At 42.1% G+C, this 20,137-nt stretch overlaps 1 protein-coding gene across 1 annotated transcript in view; it reads left to right on the forward strand.

The window, feature by feature from the left end:
- The window catches only part of MTCL1 (microtubule crosslinking factor 1), a 161,141-nt gene that overhangs the window by 130,983 nt on the left and 10,021 nt on the right, over positions 1 to 20,137 (forward strand). The window contains 3 exon segments of the mRNA XM_023740062.1: positions 2,596 to 2,850; positions 7,980 to 8,276; positions 17,141 to 17,172. Of these exon segments, the coding sequence (XP_023595830.1) occupies positions 2,596 to 2,850; positions 7,980 to 8,276; positions 17,141 to 17,172 (584 nt within the window).

Consider the following 20,137-nt stretch of genomic DNA (forward strand, 5'->3'; position numbering starts at 1 on the left):
AGGCCTGTGGTGTTGGTCCTATTTTTTCTTCTATGAACTTTATAGTTTTAGGCTTTATATTCAGGTCTTTGATCCATTTTGAAGTAGTTTTTGTATACAGCGTGAGGTATGGGTCCTGTTTCTTTTTTTTGCAGATGGATATCCAGTTTTGCCAGCACCATTTCCACTAGAGTTTTGATGTATTAATTATAAACAAACAAACTGATTGCTGTCAAGTCGATTCTGATTCATAGCAACCCTATAGGACAGAGTAGAACTGCCCCGCAGGGTTTCCAAGGAGCAGCTGGTGGATTTGAACTGCCATCCTTTTGGTTAGCAGCCTAATGTTTAACCAATGTTTTAGTTACATCATCTGTGTCATATCTGAGTCTACTTCTATTGATTGCCTTGTCTGTTGACAATGTACTGTTTTTTTCTTCCTTGCTTCTTTGTACATCTCATAATTTTTTGTTTAAAGTCAGACATCTTGTATAGGATAAGGCAGAGACTGGTGTAAATAGTTTTATGACTGAAAACAGGCATACTTGTTTTTTGCCTAGGGCACGGGTTGGCAGATGTTTAAAGAATCAGAGAGCAAACATTTTATATTCTGCAGGCCATATGATCTGCCACAACTACTTAACAATGTCATTATATCACAAAAGCAGTCCTAGGCAATACATAAACAATTGGATATGGCTTTGTTATAATAAAACTTTACTTAGAAAAATAGATGGCAAACTAGATTTGGCCCACAGGTCATAGTTTGCCAAACCCTGCCCTAGACGTTTAGTGGGGGCAGGGGGCTTGAGTCAGTCTTTGTGGGAGTTTAGCTGTGTTTAGGTTTGTATTATTGCTCTGGTTTTCCTCAGTTCACCACAAGCTTCAGGATCTTCTAGTGTTAGCTTATGTTTATGGTAGTTTGCCCATTTTTCTCAATGTCTGCTCCATCCTCGGCTTTAGGGCTTCCCTTTGCACCTATGCTTCAGAGAGGGTCTCACTCCACACTCTTGCTCCTCTTCACTACTGTTTCTTGTTACTTGACACTTGTTAGTCTGAGAGTAGGAAGTTGGGAGTACAGGGGAGGCATTCTCTGCTGTTCTGATTAGGCCTCAGTCTTAGACAGGTGTTGTATCCCTGGGTCTCAGTAGTGAGGATTTCTAAATGATTCTTCCTTCCCCACCCCAATGTAGGATGCCTCTAGTGGCCTGTGCCTATTTTGTATTCCTGCCCGTCCTTTTAAGATTAGAGGATATTTTTCTCCTCCCTTCTCCAAACTGCAGTGAGTATTCACCAGTGCCCTAGAGCAACAGGGTTTGCTGCCCTTCCCTCAGCAGCTTAAGACTTTTGTTCCCTGGGGAAGACAGGGGAGAAACATCTGGGCAGGGCCTCATACCTTTTCTTCAGGGGCTTCTCTTCTCCCCCAGTCATGCACCAAGGGGTGGTTTTCTTAGGACTCGCCATTCCTCCAGTCTTTCTTGTGAGCACCTGGTAAGGTTCCCGAAGAAGAGCTCATTAGTTGGTGAGATTTCCCTTGTGTCCCTTGTGTGTGACTCCCAGGGGTTCTATAGTCTCACCTAGCCCAGACTCAGCTTCAGCAATTCATTAAAAATTTTAGCTGAATTCTTCTTACTGGCTTGTATAGTGTTCAGCAGTGTCTGCTACAGGTAAGCAGGTGCTTACGTCCTGTCTGCTCAAAGGCAGTTGTATCCTTAGAGCTTGGGTTAATTGGTTGCCCTATGACCTCAACTCTTAGATATATTCAAGAAAAGTTGGGAATTTTCAGATTGATTACGCTGTATGTTGTTGTTGTCATAAGTATGGGAGCGATGCACTTTTCAGCTTTCCATATCCTAAGAAGGAAGCAGAAGCTGGAAACCACAAGCTGGTTTTTAAATAATTTCATTAGATGATTGATTAAAATGAGTTACAGCAAAATTAAAGGAATTGAATTATTTTGCCTTCTCAATACAAATAGTTGCTGACATTTCTTGAATGTCAAAATTATTGTACCAGGTACTCTGTGAAGAACTTTTAATGATTATCACTATTAATCTTCACAACAATTCTAATTACCAAAGATCACAGAACCAAGATTTGAACTCAGGATGCTTGCCTTCAGAGTCCATTCTCTAAGCCACTGTGCTCTACTGTAGTCTGTATCCAAATCTAGTGATTTTTCTATGTACCACGTGACTATACCAATTTATTGGGGAAAGTGACTTCATTCACTTATTTGTTAAATATTTACTGATGACTACTAGGTTCCATCACTAGGATCCACGTAGGGGCTAAGGATATAGGAACAGACAGGGTACCTGCCCTCATGGAGCTATACAGAAGTGCAAGCAAGAGATGGTGGTGACTTAGAATAGAAAAGCTTACGCCATAGGAAGCGTAACAAGTCTTAATGGACTTACTGCTTTACATTCTGTGTGACTATATCAACTGTTCTTAATTAGGACTTTATAGTGAAATTTGTTTTTTCTGTGGGATTGGTCAAATCTTTGTTTAAAAACACGGTTCCAGGATAAGATGTAAACGTGCTAAGATTTTCTTCATGTACTAATGGAAGACTTGCCAGGGGTGAGTTCCTAAGTCTTTTCTCCTTGACAGCTGGAAGAGAAGACTGAGAAGAACTTGGGGGAACCAGGTCCTTCCACTGACAGCAAAGGGGCGTTTTGGAAGGAGAGGGAAGCACACAAGAAGTTGCTTGCTGACAGTCACGGCCTGGTCATGGACCTGCGCTGGCAGATCCATCACAGCGAGAAGAACTGGAGCCGTGAGAAGGTGGAGCTTCTTGACCGCCTGGACAGAGATCGGCAGGAGTGGGAACGGCAGAAGAAGGAACTTCTGTGGAGAATAGAGCAGGTACGGAGGCACCCCAGGCACCAGAGAACAGGGAAGAGAGTGCAGGTAACTAAACTGACCTGGAAATCAAGAGCATTTATGAAACAGAACATTAGAAATCAGGCTGTGTGAGGTCCTTGTTGCATCGGTGTGTTTCCTGGGCTTCCACAAGAAGAGGAGGAAACACTAGAATTTCTAGCACTGGAGGCCTAGGCTCATGCCCTTCCATTACACAGATCTTCTCATTGCGAAGTTTGTAGGCAACTCTCTTGTTGGGGAGGAATGGAGAGTGGTGGGGGAAGTAACTTTTTTAAAGGAATTTAAAGAATGAACTTGAAAGCTGAGGTTATTTCAGGTCTTATAAAGTGATGCCTGCCAAAAAGCAAACTAACTTTTCAGTGTGCCATGAAGATGTAGTCACAGTGGCTGCTTCAGCTTGAATGGGATTGTTGTCCATTAGTAAAGAAATTGCTGAATTGAGTTGGAAGTCAGGCTGTTTGCTGCTGTTTGCACCTGCTGTGGATATTGCTGAGCTGTGATTAGATAGGACCGCCATAAAGGGAGGTAGCACATCCTCTTTGGCTGAACAGATGATTCTGAAAGCCAGATGAATATAGGGGGAGGGGAGGGGGTGAGTCGCCCAGATCATCATTCTTTGTGTTGTGTCAGACAGTTGGCTTCATTGCAGTAGTTCCTGAGTGTTCACACATTAAATTTTCACATTAAATCGAAGGTTTGGAATTCCTCCCTGGCCAGATCTGTTCATAACATACATACATGTTATTTATTTCAGCCTGTCACACTAAAAAATTCATGAGGCCTCAAAGAAATTCATTAATCAATGAAAAATTGAATGCAGGAAAAAATAACCTGATTATTCTAAATACTCATACTGCATGCATGTACATGGGAGGCTTTTGAAAAATGTGCTCTGTTCTCCACAGATGTTGTAGCTGTTATGCAGGTACAAAGACAACGGTTAGCTTAAATTTAAAGTTGGAGAGTGAGGGAAGAAGGAAAATGGACTAAGTGATAAAACCAAACACAAAAATAAAAACCAGGTGCCTTTGGCTTAGAAACCATTGAGAAGAAGAAAGTACTGAAAGGAGCTGACCCACTTTTGTTCTTCCTGGGTTCAGTTACAATTGTCTCCTTACTGATTTTGATATGGCTCCATTTCAAAATTCCTAAATCCTATCAAGAGGAATGTTGGCCACTTCCTGTTTGGCTTGGAAATGGAGCACTTGGGAAGAGTCTTTTGTACTCAACTCCCTCCTATGTCTGTGCTCCAGTGAACGGGTTGGTGGTTATGTGGAAGTCGTAGTGGTAAAAGGAGCATGTATTCTTATGAACACAGTCACAAGTTTATCATACCCAACTTTAGTTAACCAGTGTCACAAGTAACTTCAGGCAACTTGTCACCAGATAGCTTCCTTCTTGGCCTTCCCTCTAGGATCCTTCACTTTGTATGTCCCTCCTGCACCCCAAGGGGGCCCTCATGGTCCCTGCCATGACCCTTTTAGGGTCCCCTCTGTCCATCTGTTGCAGTGACTTGTTGGTCTTGGCACAGCCTTCATTTTGAAAGCCACACTTTGGTGTAAGTTAGGCAAGTATTTACGTTTTTATTTTACTCTTGGGGATGAGGAATTTCTAATAAAGGAAAGCTGCGTAAGACACATGCAGTGATCCTCAACTTTAAACAGCTCATGCCCTAAGGATGAGCAGTTGTCTCCCCTTAATACCATATTTTGGAAAGATTAGAGTAGTCAGGAGTGGAATCCTATTTCTGAATTGTCAGGATTGCACCATTTCAACCAAAGTGACCACCTCAGGACTTCAGTCCTCTCGATGGCTCTGAGCATAATGTATTCACAAAATGAGTTTCAAGCGTTCATCTGTTGTGGCAAAGCCCAGTCTTTGTGCAGTGATTTCCACTGCTGTTTTTAGAAGAGGATTTGTTACCAATGAACTGATGCTTCAGACATGCAATCGTGGCTTTCAAAAATAAATCTGGCCTTTCTCCCAAAGTAATCAACGTTTTTAAAGACTGTTTTACAAACCTAGGTGCCAAATCCTGAAATTAGGTAAAGCAGTTATAGGCATTCTCTGTAAGACAGGAAATTGGCTGAGGTGTATGTGTGCATATAGATTTTGTCTGTTTTTTTTTTTTTTTAAATCAGCTATAGATTGCTCATTCATTTAACTTTCAGCTACACATTCCATGGATGAACAAGAAATGTAACTGAACATCCTTCAGAAACTATTTGACAATGCATGCTTTCAATGTTTGACTACTTGGTAAGCCTAGAACCTTGACTGTGACAACCTAATGCAGATGGTGAAAGAAGTGACACTAAATCCATTTTCCACTTTCAGAACACATGCTTCATGCTTGTCTGGTGTCATTAAATTCCTACATAATTTGTGTGCCCCAGAAGGCATCTTACATGATGAATGACTGGGAGCGTGGTGACGATCATGTAATGCATACCATCTAGCTTATCAGCATCTCTTGTCTCAATCCATATTCCATTGGGTGGTGGTTAACGTTTATGGGCTCACGCTACATTTCTCCTGGGAACTGTATGTTCGCAGTTGACCTGCAGATAAGACAGGACTGGGCTGTGCTCACTGTTCTTAGGGCATTAAAGGAAAGCTCATAATATGTCAACCTAGGCTCTTTCCAGTAACTTTCTTAAAGCAGCTACCTTTGCAGCCTGAAAGGCACTTCTTTCATAGTCTGTTTACAGAGGGACCTTTTCTCTTTGGACCATGCCAGGTAAGGTGATGCTCTTGAGGGTTTGTTTCCTGTATTATTTGAAATGCAGATCTTTCAGATTTTCTATTTGCCTTAAAAGTTGTTTGACTGCAAGGCTCCAAGTAGAGTGCTGATTCGTGGTTTGAGGTGACTCCCCTAGGAAACCCCATCCTTTAAGGACCCATTCTTCAATGGCAGCTCCCCAGAGGCATCTGCACCACAGAGACCTCCAGCCAAAGCCGTTCCGGTTCGTTCTGAGGAAACCTAACACTCGCCAGCTTTAGTGCAAGCTGCTCCTGGCCCAGGTCTATTTTTGAGCTCCCACCCTCCCGCAGGCCTGTTCCCAGCTCTCCCCTCCAGCTACTCCTGCTCCCTCCTCACTCACGCTCTCAGCACATTGACAGCTTCAGATGTGATTCTTGCATTTTAATTCCTTGCCCAAAATAGCTTGGAGATGATCATGTGTTGAGGCTAAATTGTGCTGACATACATTAGATGAAGATAATAAAAAGCTTTCCTTTTCATTTTTTTAAAGAAAGCATTTAGCATCTTTAAAAGAGAACTGCTAAGAAGTGTGTCATTGGGGAGGGGGTGGAGGGCGGAGAGGGCTGAGCTCAAGCCTAGAGCGATTGTCTGCTCCTCACATTGGCTGTGATTCTGCCTCAGATGCTAACATTTAAACTCCAGCTGCTTGGACCTCCATCTCTTCGTAACAGAGCTAATGCTCTGAGACTTGAGTCACCACCTTTGAAACTGCTAAAGATGAGTAAACGTCCTTGAGTCCCCATTACATCACACGGCTTTGTTCTCGCTGTACATAGGCCACACTTACATCCAACTTATGAGTGAAGGTTTAAGTTAGGACACCAAGGTACTGTTTGTAAAGATGCTCTTTTACAAAATAAATCAATATGCTTCCAAGGGAGTTGTAGAATTTCCTGGCACCGTCTCAACACTTGATGACTGAAGGTTTTTATTCTGCTATTCCTTCAGGTCAAATCCAAAATGTCACTGTACTCATTCAGATAATTCACTCATTAAAAAGAGCAGTCGACCCAGGAAAATGTATGAGCATGTTGTCCTGTAATAAAGCCCTCACTCATGGAGCTCAGGAGAAATGACCTCAGGTCTTGACCATGCTTCCTCTGCATGTTTGGAAAGATCCGGAGTGAAGCTCAGTGGAGCCAGGGCAGCCTTCCCCATCTGTCTCAGCAGTTCCCTGTGACTATACTGCCTCCTCTCCTGAAATGCCCCGTGGGATCTAGTCCCAGGCTGTAAAATAGGCCAGAAAGCCATGATCTGTGGGCCAAGGCCTGAGGGAACAGGGTGGATGAAAGGGAAGTGGGTGGTGGTCTCACCAACACGCTGATGGCTATGCCAGTGCTAGGGGCATGGTTGTCCCCATTCTACAGATGAGGAGCTGAGAGACCTCAGGTTGTTCTCCCAGCCAGCCAGCCAGCGAGTCACATAAGCGTAATGCCAGCTCAGGTCCTGCTGATTCCATGGGCCTGGTGTTTCCCCACAACTGCTTCTGGAACATGTTTAGTCAGGCAAAAAAATTGTGACTATAACCTATGTGGTTTATTTATTTTTTCAGTCCTGTTGGGTCTTTAACTGCCTTTTCAGCTGAGTTTTAAGCTTCTCAAGCAAAGCATAAGTTGTTTTTGACACCAAACAGTCACAGCCCAGTTTGGTGACTCGGTTTGATGACCTGGGTTATGTATAGGACCTGTTCCACATGATTTGGGGGTAGCTGGGAAAGTCAGATCCACCCTCAGACGTTTTCTATCACAGGGGACATTCCACTGAGTGTGCCTTAAGTTTGGAAGGTGATTCCAAATGAGAGTTCTAATCGTGTTGTTTAACAATATCAGGTTTAAAAAATAAATGCACAGTTCTTTATGAGCATAGCACGCAAATCTGTGTATGATAACATGTATTCTAGCTGAAACGAGCTGACTACACTTGTGTGATTTAATGAAGAGTTTCTATTTCCAGATAAATTTTCTAACCAGATAAGACTGTAGGTTTTTTTAAGCATTTGTAACAGCTGCCAACCTAAAGGTTGGCGGTTGAAACTCACCCAGCAGCACTGCAGAAGAAAGTTCTGGCAATCTGCTACTGTAAAGAGTATAGCCAAGAAAACCCTGTGGAGCAGTTCTACCCTGTAATGCGTGAGGTCACCATTAGTCAGAATCAACTCGATAGCAACAGGTATAGCGATCTTGTATTGTATTTTGAAATTAAGGTCAGTACTTTAAGAACATTTGCTTCTCTCAAAGTCTTTCAAGTTGACCCATGTTTAATTCCAAATTGTGGAGAAAATACGGCCTTAGGGAGAGCAACGAAGAAAAATGTGAGGCTAATTATTTTCACTTTTACCACTTTCCAGTTGCAGAAGGAAAACAGTCCCCGGAGAGGCAGCAGTTTCTTCTGTGACCAAAAAGAAGGCAGCGCTCGCCCCTTCCCCCACCAGGGAGGTCTTCGTGTGCCTTGCGCCATGGGAACGTGGTCCTGCTCTGACGCGGAATCCGTGCCTTTTGAAGACCGGCCACTCTCCAAGCTGAAGGAGTCGGACAGGTGCACGGCCAGCGAGAACCTCTACCTGGATGCTCTATCGCTGGATGAGGAGCCTGAGGAGCCTCCGCGCCGAAGGCTGGAGCGGAAGTTCAGGCACTGCCTTCCAGAGGTCAGCGCGTCTTCCTCCATTCTAGCTCCTTACGGCAGCGTGAAGGCGCTGTACTTCACCCGTGCCGCTGGTCAGGTCCCCTCCTGGATTTCACGTGTCCTAACCTCTCAATTTAGGAAAAGTGAAATCCTCACACTGGTAGGATTTTGTGTGTGGTCCTCACCCTAAGTCACTTGGTGCTCCATGATAAGCTTGATTTTGCCAGCTTGTCCCCAGTCTGGTTTAGAAATCCTGGGGTAGTGTCCTGGAGAGAAAGAGAGGTCTCACAAATGATTATGCCCAGCAAAACATACAACGGGAATAATTCTGCAAAGTGTGCCTTTTCAGTTTTTCTTTAAATCATAATACAGCCTTCTGATTATAGAAAGCTAATAACCAAAATAAATTCTGTTTTAAGGAAGTAGCCCAACATCTGGAAGCAGCAAATATCACTCACCAGTGACACATTATAAATATTCTGTGCAGAGGGAAATGAACTCAACACTTAGAAACCTTTGTAAGTCAGATTATCAAATGTGAGCTAAGCTTTATGCTAACATTTCCTCAGCTCAGTGTTCATTAGGTTTTTCTGGTTATGCCCTTTTAAAACCGGGTTTCAAAAATTTCCTGTAGGAATCCTTACTTGAGAATACATTTAACAGTTGCTGTACCTGTAATTTGGACTCCCAAACACTGAACAGAATTAGAAGAGTTCACACCAAATAGTTTGTTGTTGAAATACGTGGAAATGACATGACCGTCATGTGTCATGAAGTAAAGTGCCTTATCCTCAGAGGTAGGTATTAGGTTGAACCATATGCAGTCACCAATATTCCACCATTTTTCATCTACTGACAGTTTCATATGGTTCAGTTTAATAGTCGGGGGAAAGTGGGATCGGGTCAGGAGACGGGTAGGGGCCTGGACGTCATACTGATCTGCATGCCAGAGATAATTGGTGTGCTCACTAAAGGGAAGTGTGCCCCTTGCTACTTACTGTGCCCAGGAATCAATTTCAGTTACTATCAAAGGCTCTCTCAGGTCCTTGTTGCTTCTTCCAGAACATGTCAGCACAAGAGTGTTTTCCCAATAGACAACCTTGTGTTGATATTGTTCTCTGCCAGCCCAGCTGGCACTCTTTTTTGTCTTGTTTACTCCTTTAATTCTGTCTGTATTTTCTTCTTGTAACGTTCTTTTTTTTTTCTTGTGCCTTTTGTGAAAGTTTACAGCTCAAGTTAGTTTCTCATACAAAAATTTATACACATATTGTTATGTAACCATAGTGGTTATCCCTGTAATGTGACAGCACACTCCTCCTTTCAACCCCGGATTCCCGGAGTCCATTCAACCAGATCCAGTCCCTTTCTACCTTCTCGTCTCGCCTCCAGACAGGAGCTACCTATTTAGTCTCGTGTATCGACTTGAACTAAACACACTCTTCATGAGTATCATTTTATGTCTTATAGTCCATTCTAATCTTTGTCTGAATAGTTGGCTTCAGGAATGGTTTTAGTTCTGGTTTAACAGAGAGTCCAGGGGTCATGGCTTCCGGGATTCCTCCAGTCTCAGTCAGACGTTTAAGTCTGGTGTTTCTACTAGAATTTGAGTTCTGCACTCCACTTTTTTCCTGCTACGTCAGGAACTCTGTGTTGTGTTCCCTGTCAGGGCGGTCATTGGTGGTAGCCGGGCACCATCTAGTTCTTCTGGTCTCAGGCTGATGCAGTCTCTGGTTTACGTGGCCCTTTCTGCTCTTGGGCTAATATTTTCCTTGCGTCCTTTGTGTTCTTCATTCTCCTTTACTCTAGGTGGTTGGGACCAATTGATGTATCTTAGATGGCCGCTTGCAAGCTTTTAAGACCCCAGACGCCACTCACCAAAGAGGAATGCAGAGCATTTTCATAATAAACTTTGTTATGCCAATTGACCTAGATGTCCCCTGAAACCATGGTCCCTGGACCCCTACCCCTGCTACTCTGTCCCTCAGCGTGTTTAGTTGTGTTCAGGAAACTTCTTAGCTTTTAGTTTAGGCCAGTTGTGCGGGTTTCCCCTGTATTGTGTATTGTCCTTCACTTCACATAAGATAATTCTTGTCTAGTTAGTGAGTTCTCTCTCCCTTCCTCTCCACCCTTGTAACCATCAAAGAACTTTCTCTTCTATGTTTAAACCTTTTATTGAGTTCCTATAATAGTGGTCTCATACAATATTTGTCCTTTTGCGACTGACTAATTTCACTCAACATAATGCCTTTCAGGTTCATCCATGTTATGTTTCGTGGATTCATCGTTGTTCTTTATTGTTGCATGGTATTCCATTGTGTGAATATACCATAATTTCTTTATCCATTTGTCTGTTGCTGGGCACCCAGGTCGTTTCCATCCTTTTGCTATTGTGAACAGGGCTGCAGTGAACATGGGTGTTCATATATCTATTCATGTGATGGCTCTTATTTCTCTAGGTATATTCCAAAGAGTGGGATTGCTGGATCATATGGTACTTCTAGCTTTTTAAGGAAGCACCAAATTGATTTCCAAAGTGGTTGTACCATTTTACATTCCCACCAGCAGTGTATAAGTGTTCCAGTCTCTAATGTTGAACCATCCCTGCACAGCTGGTATAAATCCCACTTGATCATAGTGAATTATTTTTTTGATACGTTGCTGAATTCTATTGGCTAGAATTTTGTTGAGAATTTTTGCATCTATGTTCATAAGGGATATTGCTTTGTAATTTTCTTTTTTTGTGGTGTCTTTACCTGGTTTTGGCATCAGGGTTATGCTGGCTTCATAGAATGAGTTCAGGAGTATTCCATCCTTTTCTATGCTCTGAAATACCTTTAGTAGTAGTGGTGTTAACTCTTCTCTGAAAGTTTGGTAGAATTCTCCAGTGAAGCTATCAGGGCCAGGGCTTTTTTTGTTGTTGTTGTTGAGAGTCTTTAAATTCCCTTTTCAAGCTCTTATATTATAGGTTTATTCAGTTCTACCTTTGTTTGTGTTAGTTTAGGTAGGTAGTGTGTTTCTAGAAATTTGTCCATTTCCTCTAGGTTTTCAAATTTGTTGGAGTACAATTTTTCATAGTATGATTCTTTTAATTTCAGTTAGGTCTGTTGTGATATCTCCTATCTCATTTCTTGTTGAGGTTATTTGCTTCCTCTACTGTTTTTCTTTTGTCAGTTTGGCCAAAGGTTTATCAATTTTGTTGATCTATTCAAAGAACCAACTTTTGGTCTTGTTAACTCTTTCAATTGTTTTTCTATTCTCTAATTTTTATTATTTGCTTTCTTCTGGTGCCTGAGGGCTTCTTTTGCTGCTCTCTTTCTATTTTTTCAAGTTGTAGGGTTAATGTTTTGATTTTGGCTCTTTCTTCTTTTTGGGTGTGTGCATTTATTGCTATAAACTGACCTGAGCACTGCTTTTGCTGTGTCCCAAAGGTTCTGGTAGGATGTGTTTTCATTCTCATTTGATTCTGTGAATTTCTTTATTTGATCCTTAATTTCCTCTGTAACCCAGTAGTTTTTGAGCAAGGTGTTGTTCAGTTTCCATGAATTTGATTTTTTTTCCTTGCTTTTTCTGTTATTGATTTCTACTTTTATGGCTTTATGGTCAGAAAAGATGCTTTGTAATATTTCAGTGCTTTGGATTTTGTTAAGGCTTGCTTTATGGCCTAAAATGTGGTCTATTCTGGAGAAAGTTCCATGTGCATTGGAAAAGAAAGTATACTTGGCTGCTGTTGGGTGGGGTGTTCTGTGTATGTCTATGAGATCAAGTTGGTTGATTATGGCATTTAGATCTTATGTGTCTTTATTGAGCTTCTTTCTGAAGGTTCTATTCTTCACCAAAAGTGATGTGTTCAAGTCTGCTACTATTATTGTGGAGCTGTCTGTTTCTCTTTCCAATGCTGTTGGAGTTCATTTTATGTATTTTGAAGCCCTGTCATTGGGTACGTAAGTATTTATTACGGTTATGTCCTCCTGCTGTATTGACCCTTTAATCATTATATAGTGTCCTTCCTTATCCTTTGTGGTGGATTTTGCTTTAAAGTCTATTTTTTCAGAGATTAATATTGCCACTCCTGCTCTTTTTTGAGTGTTGTTTGCTTGATATATTTTTTTCCATCCTTTGAGTTTTAGCCTGTTTGTGTCTTTAAGTCTAAAGTGTGTCTCTTGTAGGCAGCATGTAGATGGATCGTGTTTTTCAATCCAATCTGCCACTCTCTGTCTCTTTATTAGTACATTTAGTCCATTTACATTCAGTGTAATTATTGATAGGTATGAGTTTAGTGCTGTCATTTTGATGTCTTTTTTGTGTGTTGTTGACAGTTTCTTTGTTCCACTTAACCTTCTGTGCTGAGTAGTTTTTCTTTATGTATTTTCTTTTCATCGTTGTTGATTTTGTATTTGCTGAGTCTTTATGTTTTTCTTGTTTTTTATTTTGATGTGTAGGATTGGTAGTTTCCTTTGTGATTTCATTAATATTTACCCCTATTTTTCTAAGTTTAAACCAGTCTTTTATTTCTTTATATTGCCTTGACTTCCTCTCCATATGAAAAATCTGTGACTACATTTTTTAGTCCCTCGTGTTTATTTTAATGTTGTCATCTTGTACATATTGACATCTCTGTTCCCCTATTTTCAGTGTTACAGCTTTGAATTATTTTTGTGACTTCCGTATCTGGTTTGATATCTGGTTGTTCTGCCCTGTGTTCTACTCTTGGGTTGTTATCTGATGTTATTGATTTTCTAACCAGAGGACTCCCTTTAGTATTTTTTGTAATTTTGGTTTGGTTTTTGCAAATTCCCTAAACTTCTGTTTATCTAGAAATACCCTAATTTCACCATCATATTTGAGAGACCATTTTGCTGTATATAGAATTCTTGGCTGGTAATTTTTTTTCCTTCAAGGCTTTATATATTTCATCCTGTTGCCTTCTTGCCTCCATGGTTTCTGCTGCGTAGTTCAAGCTTAGTCTTATTGACTCTCCTTTGTAGATGACTTTTCATTCATACCTAGCCACTTTTAAAATTCTCTCTGTAACTTTGGTTTTGGCAAGTTTGATTATAATATGTCTTGGTGTCTTTCTTTTGGGATCTACCTTCTGTGGGGTTTGATGAGCATCTTGGATAGATATCTTCTCATCTTTCACGATATTAGGGAAGTTTTCTCCAACAAATCTTCAACAATTCTTTCTGTATTTTCTGTTATCCCCCCTGTTCTGGTATGCCAGTCACTCATAGGTTATTCCTCTTGATAGATTCCTACATAATTCTTAGAATTTCTTCACTTTTTAAAATTCTTTTATCTGATTTTTCCTCAAATAAGTTGATGTCAAGTGCTTTATCTTCAGTCTCACTTCCATTGCCTCAATTCTGCTCCTATGACTTTATATTGAGTTGTCTAAGTCTGAAATTTTATTGTTCATCTCTTGGATTTCTGTTTGCTGTCTCTCTATGGATTGTTGCAGCATGTTAAATTTGTCATTTTGCTCTTGTATAACCTTCTTAAGTTCCTATATTGCTTTGTCTGTGTGTTCCTTGGTTTTTTCTGCATTTTGCCTGATCTCCTTTCTGATCTCTTGAGGAGCTCTGTATATTAATCTTTTGAATTCTACTTCCAGTAGTTCCAAGTAGTTCTCTTTCTCTGGAAGGTTTCTTGATTCTTTGTTTTGGTTGCTTGCTGAGGCCATCATGGTCTGCCTCTTTATGTGATTTGATATTGATTGTTGTCTCTGAGCCATTGATAATTTATTATATTCATTGATTTTATGTTTGCTTACTGTGTCCTAGCTTCTTGTTTGTTTTGATATGCCCAAATAGGCTACTTATGTGAGCTAGTTTGATTATTGGCACCTTTGAAGCTCTCACATTCTGTCACCAAGTGGTTAGAGCTGTTACTAGGTATGTGAGCCCAGGAGTCCCTTTACTTTTCTTGTGTGGATTCAGCTTAGGTGTCCAGGTCATTGCTCACCAAGTGTGTGGTGCAGGCTCTCACCTACAGTCCTAGACAGGCTTGGGTAATTGGAGTAGGCACAGGTATCTGGCTGCTGTAGTGGGTCATGCGCTGAACAAGGCAGGGGGCTGATGGCTGCCCCTGAGTGTCTGGGTGGAAGGCTTGTCCGTGTTCCCTAGAGCACGTAGGTAGGTGGGTTTTGCAGCTGAACTATGGGCACCCAATGCTGTTGGCTGTAAGGACTGGGAGGCACCACTTATTCTTGGCCCCCTGTAGCAGGTGGCTAGGTGGCGTGGGTGGAGTCACTAGCCCTCAGGCCCCTCATGTGGGTAGGTGACGATCTTGCTTAATGGGCAAGGCAGTGTCAAATGTCACGAATCTGCCACTCCCCCTTATTGCTGATACAGATGAAAATAGGCTTCAGGTATATACCCTGTTGTACTGTGGTAATGAGGACCTACACTGTTGAATTGGGCCCACACAGGCCTACGCAGGGGTGAAGGGCATTCAGAGTCCTTGGACCCCTTATGCCTGTGCCTAGGCAATAGGACTGTGCCTGCCCTGAGTTCCTGGCTTAAGCATGCTGGCAGATTGTTTCCTCCCTTTTTGTTAATTTATTCCCTCTCCAAAGCCAGGAGAATGGCTTAAGGCATGCCATGGGTCCTACTTCTGGTTTTTTGCAAATCACTGAAGCCAGCAGGACCTGGAGCAGAGCGGGGAGGAGGCAGGTAAATGGGAGAGAGGTACTTCCCAAAGGGCAGGGTTTTTTGATCTGCGCGGTAGGTTAGGTGAATATACTTATCTTTTGCCGAGTGAGCGCCACTTCTCGCTGGTTCTGGAGGTTTGAGCGTACTCTCCACCACTTGCTCTCTCCCAATGTGGAAAACCCATCCAAGCGCCACTGCTCATCTCACTGGGTGCCAGCCGATCCAGCCTGCAGGGTGCTGGGCAGGTCAGGTCTGGCACCTCCTCACTGCTTCTGAACCGTCTCTCCCTCCCCCAGCCACTCAGTCCAATCTCTCAACTTTGTCTTTGATGTTCAGAGTTCCTAGATTGTCATATATGATCGAGTCACATGTTTTCTCGGGTCTTTGTTGTAAGAGGGACCACAAGAAGCATCTGACTACTCCACCATCTTGGCCCTGACTTTTTTTTTTTTTTGGTGTGGAAAAAATATATATTAAAACATTTACTAATTCAATAATCTTTACTTGTATAATTCAGTGACATTGATTACATTCATCATGTTGTACAACTGTCACTAACTACTGTCTTTTTCCCAGTTATTCTACCACTGTTAACATGAACTCTGTGCCCCCTAAGAAGTGACTCTCCCTTCCCCCATGCCTCCTGCCCCTGGTAACCACTGATAAGCTTTAGTCTCTGTGCATTTGCCTGTTTCCATAAATGAGATCATACAGTATTTGTCCTTTTTTGACTTATTTCACTCATTATAATGTTTTTAAGGTTCATCCATGTTGTAGCATGTATCAGGACTTCATTTCAATTTATGGCTACATAATAATCCATTGTATGTACATACCACATTTTGTTTATCCATCCGTTGATGGACATTTAGATTGTTTCCACCTTTTGGCTATTGTGAATAGTACTGCAGCGAACATTATTATACAGGTTTCTGCTTGCATTCCTGTTTTCAGTTCTTTTTGAGTAGATACTCAGGATTGGGATTGCTGAGTCATATGGTAATTCTATGTTCAACTTTTTGAGGAGCCACTAAACTGTTTTGCACAGCGGCTAGACCATGTTGCATTCCCACCAGCAATAGATGAGGGTTCCAATTTCACACGCTCACTAACATCTGTTATTTTCTGTTTTTTGTTGTTTTTTAATCATAGCCATTCTAGTGGGGGTAAGAGGATATTTCGTTGTGGTTTTGAGTTGCCTCTCCCTAGTGGATAATAACATGGAGCATCTTTTCATGTGCATGTTGGCCATTCATAGATTCTGTTTGGTGAAATATCTATTCAAGTCTTTTGCCAATTTCTCTGTTGGATTTTTTGTCTTTTTGTTGTTAAGTTGTAGGAGTTCTTCATATATTCTGGATATTAAACCCTTATCAGATAGATGGTTCCCAAAATTTTTCCCCCAGTCTGTAATATGTCTCTTCACTTTGTTGATAAAGCCCTTTGATGAACAAGAGTTTTTAATTTTGATGCGATCTCATTTATTTATTTTGTCTTCTGCTGCTTGCTCGTGCTTTTGGTGTCATATCTGATTGTTAAAAACTAAGCCCTGTAGCAATGCCCTTATGTTTGCTTTTAAGAGTTTTATGGTTTTAGTTCTTACATATGGCTCCTTGATCCATTTGGAATTGGTTTTTATATATGATGTGAGGTATTGATCCTTCTTCATTCTTTTGCACGTGGTCCAGCTGTCACTCCTCTTCTTCAGGGGAAGTCATTGAAACTTCACCTCTGCATATATGTGGAAATGTTTGCTCAAGTCTAAGGGTATCACACCAACTTCTATAGCAAGGTTTGAGCCAAGGAACACCCACCTTCCATCTTCCCTCCTCCCACCCTTTCCTGACAAACACTCTCATGCATACTTGTACTTACATTCATACAAGTAGTTATAAAAGCTGGCTTTGGACTTCATATAGTAGCTAGGTCCTTGGAAGAAGCACAAAAGAGCCACCTTCCTCCAAGACAAAGTTTATAGCCAGTTTTTCTCAGTCATTTGGGCCCCTCCCTTGACTACTGAAGCTACAACCCCCTCATCAGGATGTGGATTCTTGGTTTTATTATTGTACTTCAAAGGACTTAGGGCAGTAGCACCCCTGACCAAAACTTTGCCTCAGTGTATGATTTAGATGGTATTTCTGTAGGAGAGCAGAGCAAAACAAATCATTTTAACACATTCAGGGCTCCAGGGTAACCAAAATCAACTGATTCAGATGAACTTATTTCTTCTTTATAGGAAGAAGAAAATCACAAGGGAAATCTTCAAAGGTGAGTAAGATTGATGAAAATAATAGTAGACTACTGAAGTGTAAATCTCTTGGTTTTAAAATTCCATCTTCTTGATGCAGCCTATTGTAACACTGTCTTCAAAATGACTTAAAATCAGAGTTGTGAATAAATAGTTGCTTTATTATTAGTAATTGCACAAATATGGTATTGATTATTAACAACAAAAGGCCATTTGTGCCATGTTTGTGAGATGACTTAGTTGTATGATGAGGACCTTACAGGTTTAGTTGTGTGGATATACAAAGGAATAATTTATCTTATATGTTTTTTAATAGTCCACAGAAACCTCTCTCTTCTAATTAAAATTTGGAAAAACTTCCTCCTAATATGCTATGAGACACTTTATATATATACTGTGTATTTAAAAGCTCTACTAGGAGAGGATTTATTAAAATATTTCCTGGCAGTAATCTTTGAAGAAAATATAAAGTAGTTGATATCATCGATGTTAGTTATCTGCCCATTTTTCCCCTCCCAGTCTAACTTTCTCTAGTTTGGCTTTTTCTTTACAGATATGTATGTGCCATGTCCACTGCATGAAATTTCCTCTCAGGGCAGTTTGCCATTTTTAGGTCTCCTCATCCTTGGTTTTCTCATGAACTGTCTCGTCCCCATTTTGTGCTTTACCAGATTCATCCAACACCTGCATTGCCAGGTCACACTTCCACCCTTCAAGCTTATGTTTTCCCTGGTCATTCCCAGGCAGCCCAGGGCAGTCCTCATGGGCCCAGGCTCTAGAGCCAAACCTCCAGGGTCAAATCCAGTTCTGCCTCGTGCTACTGAACTGCTTTGTGCCTCAGTTTCCACAGCTGTAAACAGGAGGTACTTAGACGTTTTGGTAACTTAAAATATGTTAAGACACATAAAACAAAGTAGTCCCTAACAGAATAAACATTAAATGAAGTTTAGCTATTAGTACCCCCCATCCCAGCCCCGCTTTTCCTTCTTTTCATAGCAGTATCCACATCAATGTCTCAAGTGAGGATATATGTTAAAAAATGTACACACACACGGAAACAGTTGTCGTCAAGTCAGTTCTGGCTCATGGCAACCCTACGTGCGTCAAAGTAGAACTGTGCTCCATGGGGTTTTCAGTGGCTGATTTTTCAGAAGTAGATCACCAAGCCTTTCTTCCAAGGTGTCTTTGGGTGGACTTGAACTTCCAGCCTTCTAGTTAGCAGCTTAGTGCATTAACCATTTGCACCACCCAAAAACTTCAAGGGTTTATAACCACCCCCTTTTACCACCCAAGACATTACCTTTCTGTGTTCCCTCTTCACTGTATCTCCTTTTTAACTTTTTTTTAAACCTTAAGTGCTTCTGTTAATTGCAAAAGTAATCCATTTTTCTAAAATTCAAGCAGGATCAAAATGTCCAAAGTAGAAAAGTGAATGTGTCCTCCTCAATCCCCTTATCTGGCTCGCTCCTGACAGTTTGGTGGGTATCTTCCATACTTCCTTCTCTGCATCTGCAAACGCCCACCCATTTGTCAGATATACCCTGTGTCTCTGTAGTTATCGTGTTGCTTTGCTTTGGACACTGCTAAGGTGGATGCCTCTCCATTCTGTCCACTGTATCCATCTGAGCCCTGATGTCACAGAGGTGCCACTGACGTCCCTCAGAGAGCAGATCCTCTGTGGGCAAAAGTGGAGTTCGATGAGCTAGGTCCAAAGGAATGTGGAAAGAATCAGAGTTTCAGTGTCCGTAGAGCACTTACAGGGAGCTCTGGTGGTGCAGTGGTTAAAGTGCTTAGCTGCAAGCCAAAAGGTCAGCGGTTTGAACCCACCAGCTGCTCCATGGGAGAAAGATGTGGCAGTCTACTTCTGTAAAAATGTACAGCCTTGGAAACCCTAGGGGGCAGTTCTGCTCTGTCCTGTAGGGTCACTATGAGTTGGAATTGACTTGGCGGCTGTGGCTTATTTGGGTAGAGCCTCTCAGTGAACAGTGTTCTGGAAACCCATTATTATTTGAGCAATTCCTTGTCTTGACCAGAGGCAAGAAGAGGAAAAGCATGCTTGCCTGAAAGCTCAAGACCTAGTGACAAATCAATCGCTTCGGTTTCCTTCCATGGCCCCTTTCTGCTATCCAAAGGGTCCTTGTACAGCATGTAGATCATCTCTAACAAAAATACCACGCATTTTCTGTCTAGTGAGAAAAACAGGAATGCCTAAAAATGTCAATTTTAGCCTGCTGTTTTCCCCAAGGTAGTGACCACAGGCGTGTGTCTTACCCCCCGCACCCCACCCAAGGTGAAGGCAGCTGTCAGCAAAGCTGCCCAGAGCTGGCTGGTTCTGTGGGCCAGTCCACAGGGTACTCGAATGTGCTCCCAGCAGGATCTCAGTTCTGTGCTCACGTTGTTCATGGGGCTCATGCACTCAGCTGGCACCTCCTAGCAGGGACCTGGGGTATGTAAACCTCTGTTGGGATCAAGGGAATAGGAATATATCCTGTGAGAAACTGGTCTGGTGACAATGAGTCTATAGAACCCTCACTCCCTCCGGCCCCAGCAGGAGTGATTCAGGCCACAGAGGTTCCGGGGCTCAGGAGCTGCAGGCACAGCCAGCCCCCCACTTCCTTCTGGGCCACCCTCCTTCGCCCTGGGTGGATTGACAAGGGGCCCGAGCACTCTAGCCGCCTCCTCATCTCAGCTTCTTTGAGTGCCCAGCACGTCACAGTGCCTGCTAGGTGCAGAGGAGGCAGGCAGCACTTCCAGGAAATTCATGTCCGATGGAAATCCCTGGAGTTAAAGTGCTAGCATGGTGAGCAGTCTACATCCAAAGACAGCAGCCGGCTTACCGAAGCTGGCTGTCAACTTCAGCTCACCTACCTTCACCCCTCCACGGTGCTCTTGTGTCTGAGGGAGTTTTTCTCTTACCTAGGACTAAAGGAGGAGAAGGAACAAAAAGCTTGGCTATAAAAAAGGAAGCAGAGAAGGATGGAGAGA

The sequence above is a fragment of the Trichechus manatus genome, unplaced genomic scaffold (assembly GCF_000243295.1).
Source record: "Trichechus manatus latirostris isolate Lorelei unplaced genomic scaffold, TriManLat1.0 scaffold00146, whole genome shotgun sequence".
Lineage (NCBI taxonomy): Eukaryota > Metazoa > Chordata > Mammalia > Sirenia > Trichechidae > Trichechus > Trichechus manatus.